At 31.1% G+C, this 14,544-nt stretch overlaps 3 protein-coding genes across 4 annotated transcripts; 2 read left to right on the plus strand and 1 right to left on the minus strand.

Annotated features, from left to right (window-relative positions):
• Positions 1 to 63: 63 nt before the first annotated feature.
• Positions 64 to 5,320, minus strand: LOC106759293 (solute carrier family 25 member 44). 2 transcript variants are annotated; one of them, XM_014642396.2, is made up of 6 exons: positions 4,983 to 5,319; positions 4,138 to 4,519; positions 3,214 to 3,410; positions 2,380 to 2,524; positions 1,809 to 1,962; positions 64 to 496 (listed from the first exon to the last, which is right to left on the minus strand). In XM_014642396.2, the coding sequence occupies exons 1-6, from the start codon at positions 5,021 to 5,023 to the stop codon at positions 471 to 473; spliced, it is 945 nt and encodes a 314-aa protein (XP_014497882.1). In that variant the 5' UTR covers positions 5,024 to 5,319; the 3' UTR covers positions 64 to 470. The 2 variants fall into 2 exon arrangements, with proteins under 2 accessions (XP_014497882.1, XP_022635765.1); XM_022780044.1 differs by lacking the exon at positions 1,809 to 1,962 and having other exon boundaries at positions 4,983 to 5,320.
• Positions 5,321 to 8,115: 2,795 nt separating this feature from the next.
• LOC106759292 (protein COBRA) lies at positions 8,116 to 11,185 on the plus strand. Its single transcript, XM_014642395.2, has 6 exons — positions 8,116 to 8,304; positions 8,988 to 9,067; positions 9,253 to 9,709; positions 9,953 to 10,112; positions 10,197 to 10,474; positions 10,645 to 11,185. The coding sequence occupies exons 1-6, from the start codon at positions 8,223 to 8,225 to the stop codon at positions 10,848 to 10,850; spliced, it is 1,263 nt and encodes a 420-aa protein (XP_014497881.1). The 5' UTR covers positions 8,116 to 8,222; the 3' UTR covers positions 10,851 to 11,185.
• On the plus strand, positions 11,122 to 12,330 carry LOC106758482 (zeatin O-glucosyltransferase-like). The gene is made up of 2 exons (XM_014641401.1): positions 11,122 to 11,163; positions 11,470 to 12,330. Exons 1-2 carry the CDS (start codon positions 11,122 to 11,124, stop codon positions 12,328 to 12,330), a joined length of 903 nt encoding a protein of 300 aa, XP_014496887.1.
• Positions 12,331 to 14,544: the final 2,214 nt, after the last annotated feature.

The raw sequence follows: 14,544 nt of genomic DNA on the forward strand, positions 1-14,544 counted from the left end.
TAGAAAGAGTGGTGATGGAGAATTTAGTTTTCTTCAGAGATGGTGGTTTGTTTCAAATAAACATATTGAAAGATGGTTCAATAAGATTTAATAGTTCAAATTTATTTCAATTTCTTTACAATACATCTAATTGCAATCTATTTCCTTCCCTTCCATAATACAGTAACCAAGCCAATACTACAAAAAAAATACCCCAAATCAAATATAACTAATAAAAAGAATGATACAATTCATTGTCTACTGGGAATTTTTCTATATTTATATCCAGCAGGGTGTTTTATGAGTAATCGTTAGCATGGGTTTACTGCAAAAGTTTAACTCTCAAGTCAGACTGATAAATGTTGAACAGTCACTCCAATGCTGAAGAAGTAGCCCTGCAGGGTTATTAAGCTATTGTGTGCTTAGCCAACATCATCATCCTAATCTTGGTTAATCAATCAGTAAAATACAAGCTTTCAGATGAACTTCATCTATTCATCTTTTGCGCATACGCGTTCTGCACAAAGAAAAAGTTGAAATGCTTTTAGGTTAGCTATATATGGATACAGAAAACAAATACAATGATAAATGAGGATTCATAGTTCAGCATATTTGTTCAAAACTCGATAACCAATAACTTCACAATAGATGCTGCAGCAACAGAAAAAAAGTGTAACTTAATCAATAAATATGCAAATAATATATGCATGAAAAAGGAAATCAAAAGAAAAAGTTATGCAATCGGAAGATCAAATTAGTTTGTTGACATAGATTGTGTTGTGTCACAGCTAAACAATTTGTGAACTGTTTTCTATAAGGCCAACAGGGATGACATGTTGAAGAGCTTTCACAGTGAACTTCGGGGAATATTCCAACAAACAGAATTATGTATAGTATGATTCCCTTTGTTTGAGAAACTTATAACAGACAGCTTCTTGTCAAGAACATGTGAGCAGATCTTTTATAAGAGCCAAAGTAGTTATTAATTGGCATATGAAATAAGAAACGTGAAACATTAAAGGAATACTAAAAAAGGGTCTATACCGGAAAGTGTTTATCACAAAGAATACAGTTCAATAAAAAGAGCAAAGGAAATATCTTAATAAACATTACGTGAACCATAAAAAGAACTTTTTTAACTACATTACTTTAATAAAAGTAAGGTTTTTTAGGAGAACTCAATGATGTAAACTTATCCACATGGGTGACCACCTGGTAGGCTAAAGTTTGGTTGTTCTAGATATATGGGAATCTTGATAGAAAGGGAATGCATGTGACTCTAAATATGTCTCTCTCTCCCTCTCTCTTCCTGCCAATGTTCTTAGATAGGATTGTGTTAATGTCCTCTCTTTTGTTATTTGTTCATGTTATTCAAAAGGAAGGAATTCCTATAGCTGATATGAAAAAATATTGGACAGCTTTGCAGTATGATGCATTTTTTAGCTACTCTAGCCCACTGTTTTCTTCAATTCAGGGGGGATTTCTTATGCTCCCTCCAAATTTACTTTTTCAAATATATTGTTCTTCCACAATTTGAAGAATAAAGAACATTCTACTGTAACTAAATTTTATCTTTTCTATTTAGGTTCAGTTTCGTTTCAGTTGCTTTCTCAAGTGCAACATTGGAAGTAAAAGAACGGTGGGAGGAGATCTAAATATAAGTACTAGGACGATGACATTAGATGTCATTAATTAAATCATTCATTATACCAAAGCTTAAGTTGAAAAATTATTCCAATATTTGCTTGCACTAAACAGATAATACACAAAAAAATAAGTACACATACACATAAATAAAATGTAATAACCAGAGAGGAAGAGTTTCTTACTCAGATACTCATAAGTCAATATCATTGAAGTGCCCCACGCTGACATGCTAAAGAATCTTGGGCCAAACCCTCTATAAAAGCCTTTCCAACCATCTTCGTTGATTAAATCTTTAGCAACTTGTTTTATAGAGGTTTTATTTTCATGACCCATTACCTGGAGTGCAGAACTAGCCACTTAGAAAAATTTAAATACGTGGTAATTGGAATAAAAGTATTTTTGTAAGTTAAATGAAAACACTATGTTCATGATATGTTCATTTCATTATTTTATTCTCCTTTTAGTCTTCTTTGGAGAATGAGGGTGCATTCTACCATTCACCAGAATAGTTCAATGAACTAATTCTGTGTATACTTTGGAGCAATAAGTATATTATTATCTCTCGTCATCTTTACAATCTAAAGAGAATATGCTATGCACATAAAGAGAAGATGATGAGAGCCAAGAAAAGATTGATGAACAGAACTATACAACAGCAGAAAAACCTGCTCTGGAGGATTGTAGTGATCAGTGATCATAGAAAACAATGAACTAAAAAACAGAAATAATCCGGTCCAATGAAATTATGCAAACCTGTAATCGTGTCTTGATAGTATCCAATGGGGTTGTTATGCAAGATGAAGATGCACCAGCAATAATCCCTCCCATAGCCTGAACCAACATTATTTTCTGCAGACTAGGAGCGTGTTCATCATATTTGGTATCATGACCCAGGAACCTGTTCATGCAACCAGGTGCTAACTGTTTTTAATATAGAAAGTTTTCCTGATAACAGAAATGAAAATAATATAGCAAGCACGTGTACTAAAAGTGCATTACCATATTATTTATAAAAAGTCACCACGATAAACAATACTGAATCAGAAGTCTACAGCAGAGACTGCTATTCTTTTGGCAGGGTTTCTCAGCCAAGAAGAAAATCTACCTTTCCTGACTTAATATAATTTTGCTGTCAGCCTGCAGAATGGCAGATGCAATTACAGCATCATACACTTCAACTGGTGTAATTCCATGATTACAAACTGAATGTTACGTTATCTGACCAAGCTCACATTGAACTTAAAAATATTTATCAGATTTAAATAGTACACAATGACAGCGCTTTTTTCCCGTTTCCACATGTCCTAGGAACACAATAGGCTTCCATAACTCTAACTTAGATGGAAGACATACCTATAAGCTATGTTTGAAACTCGTGTATACATCATAATTACCATTTGTATAGAAAACACCATGTATTTTAATAAAGAATAACCTTTTAAATGGATTAAGACTCATGTACACTATCAACACTCATACTATAATCATAATAAGTTTTCTTATCATTTTTCAATTGATACAATATAAAAATAACTTAAAAGGTAATGCATCTAAGATTCAGTTCTAAGACATATTATCATATCTTACCTCCAAATGACGCGTTGGCTTGAACCATAACTTGCCCACCATACTGCACTAGAAGGTGAATAAGTCATAACAGACAGACCAAACCCTCTATACAATCCCCGGATGCCATCAGATCTTAAAACCTTGCGAGCAACATCCAAACCCCCGCTGTACTGGGCATGGCCTGAGTATCCTTGCACCATCAACTTTTGGCTAACCTTAATATCATTCAATGTGAATTAGATATTAGAATTATTCAATGAGGTAAAAGAAGAAAAAATCATCAAGAAAAGAAAAGAGACCAAATTAATAAAATAAGGAACTTCTTTACCACAAAAGAAAGGAAAAAAAAAAACAAAAATAAAAAATAGCTTTCTGTATGTTTCAGAGAATCAGCCATCAGAATGCTTTAAAAAGAAGCACCAGTAGAAAAGCATCACAGACAACATATATTTATAGCACAAATAAACTAAAAAGTTTTCGATTTATAAGATGTCACATCATTATACAATGGAATACACCATCGGTATGAAGACTAACACATCACTGCAAAACATTGCTTTCCATACTTCATTCCAAAAAAAATTCTGAGCTTTAAAGAACAAATTTTGCATTTTGTGTCCTACGTGGTGAATTCAATAATATTACTTTCGAAATCTTAAACAAAAATGAGAACAAGAAACACTTATTTTGAATTGATTCAGTTGAATCCGACATGATAAAAGATTAGTAAACAAAAGAGTTCCCAACTTGCCAAAATGTGTAATGGATTGTTGAGCAGCCGAAAGAGCATGTTTAATAGCAGAAAAGATGCATTTGAATGTATCATCATCATGTGCATATTATCCATATAGAATGGCTGAGTTAGTCCAAAACAAAGTATTTTGAGTTCAACGATATAAACACACAGTAAATCTCAAGGTTACACAAATTGGATTATCATACCACATCAATTGGTACAAACACAGATTGAGCAAAAATCGATGATGTCATGCCTGCAACTCCATTTGCAATGGCAGCTTGGGTAGTTTCAGATAGTCGAAACGGTTCAATCATTCTGAAAGCAGCCACCTTTGTGGTCTCTAGAGTGGAGAGGAAAATTATTCTGGCAGGAATAGCACCAGTGATAACTGTGCCAAACCCTCTATACAGACCAGGGATGCCATCTGTTTTAAGTAGTCCTTTCACAACAGAAAACACACTTCTCTCTACGGCATCCTTTGTGGCAACCTGCAGCCTAGTTTTCACAACCGAAATGGGGTAAAGTGCCACCGAAACACCTGTAAAGAGCCCAGCTCCTACGACATAGAACCTAGTTTTATCTAGCCTGTAGAATTGGGAGAAATTCATTAGGATAAGCTTGTAGATGCAAATTTCAATATAATACCATGACCTCAAAAATGTCAAAAAACATCTGCAAGATATGTTCTTGATAAATCAAAGCAAGGGCAAGAAAGAAAATGGCCACAATCTGTAAGGTACATTTTTCACTTTTCAGCGGTTCCCATCAAATATGGAACTTCAAAAGATTTTTTGCCCTTTTCCTTTGATGAAAATTAGCTTACCCTTTTATATTTCACTCGATTCAGACAATACAAACACAGCAGAAATCATAACTCCCCCACCCCCAAAATAATTAGTCCAAAGGAAGAAACTTTAGCGACCATGGTCTATCAATTTATAATTTCCGAATGATGGGTATGTCGAAACACAGAAAACAAGAACAAAAATAATAAAACAACAGCATCATTCAGAACATGAAAAAGGAGAAAAAGAAGAAGAACCAGTACTTGTCCCAGTTAATCTCGGTCTGACCGAAGGACTGGGCCATTGGAAGAATGGAAAAATCCCTCTCAGAATAGAATCTAAGAACAAGATCCGAGGCTGGCTTCTTTGTCTTGTAAAATTGTAAATTGTAATTCAAAGAAAACTATATTTGCAAATAAGGGAAATGGTTTGTTGACGATTTGGTGAAAAGGCTGCGGCATATGCGGGGTTGTGTCTGTGTTGTAGAAGAAGCACGCGTTCCAATTTCAATTCCTCCATTTTTATTTTACTTTGACCATTCTCTATTTTCCTCCTCTGAACGCCACAATGGAATAATAATTCCTCCTCACTTCCTCCACACAAACCCCTCTTATTTTAATGTATAATCACTACAACTTATCTAGGTAACTCAATCTTTCTTCCGAGGAAGAAGATTTCATTCAAATTATTTTTACTAAATATAAATATTTTTGTAAGGGAATTTACAATATCCTGTATACAAATTAAACTTTTTCAACTTTATTTACTCAAATAAATTATTAAAATGTTATTTTCATTCTCATATTCTCATATTATTTGTCCTTTAAAATAATATAAATTTGTTAATGAACAATGTAAATTAACATAAAATAATATTTATTGCAATATACTCGAAGTGGGGATTAAATTTCAAAACTAATCAATGACTTCAACTAATCAATGGCATCTTGCCATCATTACCCCTAACCACGATGTAGGATAATGGATTCTTATTGGACGTTTGTATTAAAAAAAAACAGAGGAAAATACAAAAGTTAAAACTACTTTTAATATATATATTGGAAATGTAGCTAGCGCCTGTATTGGTCATTATGTTCGGATTTGAATGCAATCACAATCATAATATAATGTAATTAAATTTAATATTTTAAAATTTAAATGTGATTATTTAATTTAAGGGATTTATTACTTGTCCGAATTGCGATGAATTTGATCATATATTTTAAATTCTAAATTTATATTAAATTAAATATTTAATAAAAAATATTTTTGTTTCAAATGATTTTTTAATTAAAAAATAACATATATAATTTTAATAATAGACTATAGTTTTATATAATTTACTACAAAACTATTATATTAAAAATTAAATTTTAAATTTTACGTATTTATGAATTTTTAAAAATTAAAATATTAATTTAGAGTTGAATATTCATCAAATTTTAAAATTTTAACCTTTTATTTGTATTCGATAACAATTATTTAATTTGTATTTATCCAATCGAATATCTGTACTTAAATTTATTTTGAAATTCCTCTATAGATTTTTTTTTTTTCACCCCAGCCATTGTGTTTCCCAGTAACATTTGCAGATTTAAAAGTTAAGCTTTACATTGATGGAGTTATAGAACCATGATAGCAAAGAGGATGAAATTCAAATAAATAAAACACATCAAAATTTATAAAATAAATTGTTTTTAAATTGATATTTTTAAAAGATGTAAAATAAAAATAATAATCACCAATTTTACATTTCAGTTTAAATTTAATGAATTCATGGAAAACTTTGAAAATTACTTCAATTAATTGTTTCCAAAGTTCTTATTATTATATTTTAAAAATAGAAAATGAATAAATTATACTGTTTATTAATTACTTTTAGGAAAACAGTAATAAACAGTGATTAAGAGATGATTAAATTCAAATAGTTGAAAAATTAAAAGAAGATAAATGTTATTTTTTGATAAAGACTAGTACTATAAAGAAAATTTTGGCATGCAATTTCTAAAATTTAGGTAGTACTCCTTTATTATTTGTATTCTTGAAAATAGAAATGTGTTATAATATTGATAAAAAAAATAAAAGTATAAAAGTAATATTCAATTTCTCAACACAATATCTAGCAAATATTAATAAGCTCATTTATTACAAACTACTCTTGTGTATAAATTTTAAATAAAATAACTTATTGTAAGAGATAAAAGTTAGAAAATAAATATGCCTTACTGTACTATTTTATATAAAAAATAAATATTTATATAATAAAAACTATAAAAAGATGAAATATTTTACTATAAATAAAAATAATATTATTTATATTCTTAAATTTTTAAATAAAAACAAAAAAGAGTACTTTATTGATCCATATTGTTTTAAAAATTACAAAAATTATATATGTGTAAGTTTCTTTCCACTACGTTTTAGGTCTTTTTTTCTATTCTTTATTTTATTTTATTTTTATACATTTCTTTAATTGAATTAGTATTTATTATTATAATCTTTTTAACGAAACTTTAAAATATTATTGAAAAATAATAAAATTTTGTAGATAGTATGAAAGATATATGTTATAAATAAAAAAAAGAACTCACCTATTAAAAGTTAAAACATAATAAAATTTTAATAGAATTTTAATTAATGAGTTTTATTTTAAAAAAATATTATTTGTTTATAATTTTTTGAAAAAATAAATTTAGCTTTTTTCTAAGTTTTTTAACCTATAGTTCATTTTTAAACTATCTCTGGTCATTTTCATTTGAGTAGATTTAAGATAAAGTATTTGAGAGGATTTGATGATAATTTTTTTTTATTTTTTATTTGAATAGATTTGAAAGTAAGTAAAAATAAATTTAAAAATAAGTTTATTTATTCTGTCATATAAATTAAATTTTATATAAATTCTCATAATTTTTACTTCCAAATTTGTGATATCATGATCTTTGATTCAACATCTTTAAACTTGTCTTATTAATTCTTACACAAAAATAAGTTAATTTTTGCTTCTTTTTTTAATTTGTACCTCTCTTACCCTGCATATAGACTGATATGTGGACTGATTTAACTAATGGAATTAACTAATTTAACTATATCTGGACTGATATTAATATATATATATATATATATATATATATATATATTAAAAATTAAACTAAAAAATTCAGAGGCCAAATCTCTCACGGAACTCAGTTTCTGCATTTATAAGCTCTACCTTCGAGGAAAGTTACTCTGCAGATTTTGTTGACTTTTATAAACATCATGTGCTTTTAAAATGTGTACGAACTTAATAACGAACTCGAGTTTCTTAGACTAAAAATAAGAAAATTAAAAATTAAAATTTCATAAAATTATTATCCGTAAATCTTATTTCAATAATTGTAGACACTAGCACTTTTCCGTCCTCTTATTATGCAATGATGTGTTTCTGCCAAAGTTAGTCTTCAAAAGTTTGTTGACTTCGAAGTCAGCGCTTGATCTGCTTCTGGTGCAAAGGTGTTGCTAAAAAAATGGCCTTCTCTCTGTTACCAAAATTAACTCCTTGCATTTGTTTCTTGGTTCTGCTATCTTCAACTTGCTTAACTTCAACAGGTTCACCCCATTGCCATTCTTTTCTTTCTTCCTCGTCTATTTCTTGAAATTGTAATTGCTTCAGTGTTTTTTGTATAGTGGGTTGTTCAGATTTCCTTAAATGGACAACCTTTATAATGTGGTATTCTTTAATGCTGTATGGACCTTACGTTTTCTGGATTTTGATGTACATATTTATGCCTGAGAAAGATGCTACATTTGAACTTGATAAGTTAAACGTGGAAACTTTGTATCATTTATTAACTTCTGGCAGCTAATCTAGTTGATAACAAGTATATTTAGTTGAAGTGAGTCGTTTAACTTGATTTGATTCTATGAAGATCTAGATAAGGAACAAAAAAATTATACAAGCTTGTGTTCTGACTATTTTCTTATAAGAATTGTTGCTTTGGCGTTTGAAATATGTCTCAAGTTGAAGCTTACACGAGATTTGTCCCAAGAACTCCTGTAACTGGGAAAACAGCCCTTGAGTCGGTGGTTACCAGTAGAGATTCTTTTCTTTTTTTTTTTTTTTTTGCTGTAAATGGAATAATTCGTCATGAATCATACTACAAGAAATAAATATGCAAAGATGAAGAACTATAACTTCACCCATAAAAAATATATGTACATGTGCTTACTTATTGCCTTTGTTTTAATGACTACATGCACTTTCCACATGATGTTGGTTGTTTATCTTTCAGATGCTTATGATCCGCTTGACCCAAATGGGAATATCACAATCAAATGGGATGTTATCTCCTGGACCCCTGATGGATATGTAGTAAGTACATTCTCTTACAACATCACCCATTAATGTGAGAAAATATGTTGAACATTCTGCATGCTGCTGAAATGTCTTTTTTGCTTTTCTTTCCACTGGTGGTTCCATCTTTTGTAATTGATTTGCTTTGGCTTAATTTTGTCCGATAAGTCACTGGAAATTCTAAGAAAGAATTGAATGTACAGGCTGTTGTTACAATGAACAACTTCCAAAGATATCGTCCTATTACTTTACCTGGCTGGTATCTAAGGTGGACATGGGCAAAAAAAGAGGTAATATGGAGCATGATAGGAGGGCAGACCACTGAACAAGGAGATTGTTCAAAATTTAAGGGAGGTGTTCCACATTCTTGTATGAAAAATCCAACAGTTGTAGATTTGCTTCCTGGAACACCTTACAATCAACAAATTGCAAATTGTTGCAAAGGTGGGGTGCTTAGTTCATGGGTGCAGGATCCAAGCAGAGCAGCAGCATCTTTTCAACTTAGTGTTGGTGGAGCTGGAACCACAACCAGAACTGTTAAACTCCCAACAAACTTCACCTTGGAAGCACCTGGACCACGTTATACTTGTGGACAAGCTAAGATTGTCAGACCCACTAAATTCATTACTCCAGACAAAAGGAGAGTGACCCAAGCACTGAGTAAGTTTTAGGATTTTTAATCTCATTTTTAGTAAAGATATGCTTCAAGTGTTTCTCCTCCTAGGATTCCCAAGATACTATTTCTGTTTACCAATCTCATACTCTTGAAAACCACGTCTAGGACACAAGTAGCTAATTCTTTTATTCAATTTAAAACCAATTGAAGCTTACAGTTGTTATAAAGATCTGTCAGCAAATTGCTACAAGTTATTGTATCCTTAATATCATCATTATTTATTGCAGTGACATGGCAGGTGGTATGCAGATACTCACAGTTTCTAACTCATAAAACTCCCACTTGCTGCCTCTCACTTTCATCTTTCCATAATAATACTATTGTGCCTTGTCCAACATGTTCGTGTGGCTGCCGAAGTAACTCGTCTCAGTCAGGGAAATGTGTAAAGTAGGTTTCCAATCTCCATTGTGCAGTATCGTGATTCATGGATACCAAGTTGTAGTAAAGTCATTTTTTCTTCTGTGGTTACAGTCCAGGTACACCACATTTGGCCTCATTTGTTTCTGGCTTCGGGAAGAACGAATTTTCACCTACTGTTCAATGTACCAATCACATGTGTCCAATCAGAGTTCACTGGCATGTTAAGCTTAACTCCGAGAAGTACTGGCATGTGAAGATTACTATTACTAATTTGAATTACAGGATGAATTATTCTGACTGGAACTTAGCCATTCAACACCCAAACTTTGACCATCGGACTCAAGTTTCCGGTTTCACCTATAAGCTAATGACTCCTTATGCTTCAATAAGTAAGTGTGAAATGATTCTAAATTGTTTGTTTAAAAATTCTGGAGCAAGAAATTTTCTGAAATGCTGCTAAATATTTGTCTCAGTTCTTTCTTCATCATAAAGTTAAAATTTTGATCTTGTTTTGAGAAAGTAGAAGGTAATCAGCGATTCTAAAAGTTGGTTTTAACAGATGATGCAGCAATGTTGTGGGGAATGAAGTCCCAGCATAATGATGTTCTCATCCAAGCTGGCCCGAGTGGGAAGGTTGAAGGAGATGTAGTCTTCCGAAAGGATAAAGCTACTGTAAGGTTTGATAAGGGATGGGGTTTCCCTCGAAGGATCTACTTCAATGGTGACACTTGTATTATGCCACCACCCAGTGCTTACCCCTTTTAGAGTATTATGAGATTGCAGTCTTGGATCAACAAGAGACAATGGACATGAGGATAAGGAAAACGAAATAAGTTGTCAGAAGAGTTTGCTGAAAATTCTTCTGCATTACTTCTTTTAAGGCCATAGTATTTTCTTGTTGCTTTAAAAGGTCAATAATGTTGGTATTCGGATATAATTATGCAAGCATCGCGTAGTGCTTCTAATTTAGAAGACCAATCAGATTTTCAAATTCAAATATTTTGTTAGTCTTGAAGAACAATATCAAAATTTCATCATGATATTTGAAGATGCTGATATTGAAAATGTATTGAATACTGTAACTTTCATTTTAGGATTAATACTTTTGGTCCTTCTTTTTAGGATTTGTTTAAAGTACTCTTTCCTTTTTTAAAGAGTTTACTGAAGTCTTAGATTTTGCAAAAATCGTGCAAGTAGATTCTTTTTGTTACGATATTAACTTTGTTAAGGGCAGAGTTGTCAGGTGTCTATCCTGATGATGTGACATTGTTATATGTTTTAAAAAAATTTATAACGTGTAAATTAATATAGTGAGAGTTAAATTAAAAAATAAATTTGAAATAATTTCGGATGTGTAATTAAGTGGTAATCCAGGGCGACTTAGGCTTCATCAATCATTTTCCCAGAAATTCCTTCTAGCGAAGGATGCATCACAACCCAATTCAAGGGTTTTCTTTCTGCACAATATGAGTTCCTCAACTTCAGCCATGGTCATATTTACAACACCAGCAGGGCAATTGAAGGTCCTTACGTTGACTTTCTGGAGCGTCTCGGTGGTGGCAAGAAGGTTTGGGCACTGGGGCCACTCAACCTTTTGGCCATTGAGAAGAAAGATTCAACAGGATTTAGGCACCCATGCATGGAGTGGCTTGATAAACAAGAGCCAAATTCAGTGATATATGTGTCTTTTGGAACCACAACAACTTTGACAGAGGAACAGATCCAACAGATTGCAACTGGGTTGGAGCAAAGCAAACAGAAGTTCATCTGGGTGCTGAGAGATGCTAATAAAGGGAACATCTTTGATGAAAATGAAGAAAAAAGACATTATCTTCCAAATGGGTTCGAGGAGAGAGTGAAAGGCATGGGGGTGGTTGTGAGGGATTGGGCACCCCAACTGGAAATTCTGAGCCACCCTTCAACAGGTGGGTTTATGAGTCATTATGGATGGAACTCCTACACGGAGAGCTTTTCCATGGGAGTGCCAATAGCAACATGGCACATACACTCTGACCAACCAAGAAACGCAACTTTGGTCACAGAAGTTCTGAAGGTTGGTTTGGTTGTGAAGGATTGGTCACAGAGGAATGCGTTGGTGACTGCATCAAATGTTGAGAATTGTGTGAGAAGGTTGATGCAAACAAAGGAAGGTGAGGAGATGCGAGAGAGAGCAGTGAGGCTTAAAAATGACATCTATAGGGCCATGAATGAAGGTGGAGTTTCTCGAATGGAAATGGAATCTTAAAAATGACATCCTGGTAAAAGTTGGATTCAAGATGATTGATGAACCCTAACTCCCCAGATTTTCCAATCCAATGGCAATTTTTACCTAAATAATCTTCTAACCACTTAATTACCCATTCCAAATTATCTCAAATTTACTTTTTAATTTAATTATAACTATATTAATTTACACGTCATAATTATTTATTTTTTTAAAACCATAACATTATCATATTATCAGATATTAGATATTACTTGCACAGTTTTTACAAAAACTAGAATTTTAATGAATTTTTTAAAAAAGAAAAAACTACTTTAAACAAACTCTCTTGAAAGAAAGATCAAAATAAATATTAAACATTCATTTTATATGAATATGTATATGTGTGTGTATAAGAGAGTTTTAAACAAAGGTATTCACCACATAGTGAATCTTATATTGTTTTGAAAGGTTAAAAACATGTGAAAATGGACTAAGATTTTATGTAATCAAATAAATTGTTTTTTAGATTTTTAAAACAAGATAATTGATTATCTAATATGTTAGCCGGTTAAATAGAGAGTAAAATTATGTATTTTCACATGTTTTTAAGAATTAAATGATTAAATTGTTGTGTAATATCATCTTTGGCTTCCGAATTAGATGCAAAAGCTAAAATACTTTATTAAAACAAGAAAAAAAATAATTATTTTCCGAAATTTATTACAAATATTGATTATCAATTTAAAATAATTTTGATTAGATATAATAAGTTTTTAATTGATGTTTTCACAAATTTTATAAATAAAAAATTCGTTCACTCTTTTAGACATCTAAAACTATTTTAAAAAAGCGAAACAAATTCAAAAGGTTCCTGTTGTGCTGTTAAAACTAACTTATGATTTGCTTCTGCTGTTAAATTCCTGGTATATTCTTTATTTTACTAAGTGTTAGTGTTTATCATTGATATCTTTTTGTGTGATCAGGAATCGAATAGATTGACATCCTCTTAGAATATTTTTCCAAGGGTGGGACATATCATTTTGAATGTGTTTAAGATTTAATTTTAAATTACTTGATTATGTGTTTTTTGCTACTTTTCTTTGAAATAATGCCACATTCTTTAAACCGTCCAAGAAAATACGCCTTCAAACCAATAAGTTTATGAACTATTGAAAATTTCTAAAAACAACATTCCTAAAAGATTGCATGTATGTATGTATAATAGTTTTATTTCCATCAAAATAATTGAAAAATCAAAAAAGCATGAAACAAAATAATTAAAAAATTAAAAGCATGTGAGAGACTTCACCATAATAACAGCTGGCAACGACATTGGTGTTTCTTATATTCTTACACTGTCAAACATAAGATGACAACTTGAAGACACAACAATTCTTACCTCACTCTTAGTTGCCAATTTTCCAGACCTTCCCTGCCACTATTTCTTTCTTTGTTTTGTTGGTTTTAGTTGTCTCGTGCTTACCAAAACGACAACAACAATAATGTTCTTCAATATAATTATATATCATTCTACTCTCTTATTTTTGGGCTTATCAACCTACAATAATACAAACTACTGTGTAAATTCTTTAGTTCAAATTTTCAATCGCATGTTTTCTGCTATCAATTTCCCAAAAAAGAAAGAACCACATTAAAACACCCCTTATAGAAGTGGGTCTAATCTAATTGTGTCGGTAAGGCATATATATAAGTATACACATTAATATATAGATCAACAATGATATTTTAACAATTTTTTTTAACAATATATTATTATTTTATTGATATGTTTGAATTTATTTTAAAAAAATTGTGTGAAACGGACGAATGTATTAAATATACATTGTTAAAAAATGTTGATAAAGAAACTTTTTCGTATATATATATATATATATATATATATATATATATATATATATATATATATATATATATATATATATATATATATATATATAAACACAACCCTAATGTACTGCATCAGATGCCCCACCGACACAAAAATCCATTCTGTTCACACAAGTGTGTCCAACCACAAGACGGCACGTGTAATTGTACTTGAGAGAGGATCGATTTCTTTAATTTGGAAAGTAAAAATGAAGCAGAAGAAATTATGAAAGAGCTGACCAAAGGGGAAGGGTTGCTTTCGTGAATCTGCAGACTTAGTTGGTTTGATAATGATGGGGATTAGCAATAGCTGTTTATATTATTAATTAATTGGCATTAGTCTACTTCTTTTTGTTCTATTATGCA

This window comes from Vigna radiata, chromosome 4 (assembly GCF_000741045.1).
Source record: "Vigna radiata var. radiata cultivar VC1973A chromosome 4, Vradiata_ver6, whole genome shotgun sequence".
Taxonomy (NCBI): domain Eukaryota; kingdom Viridiplantae; phylum Streptophyta; class Magnoliopsida; order Fabales; family Fabaceae; genus Vigna; species Vigna radiata.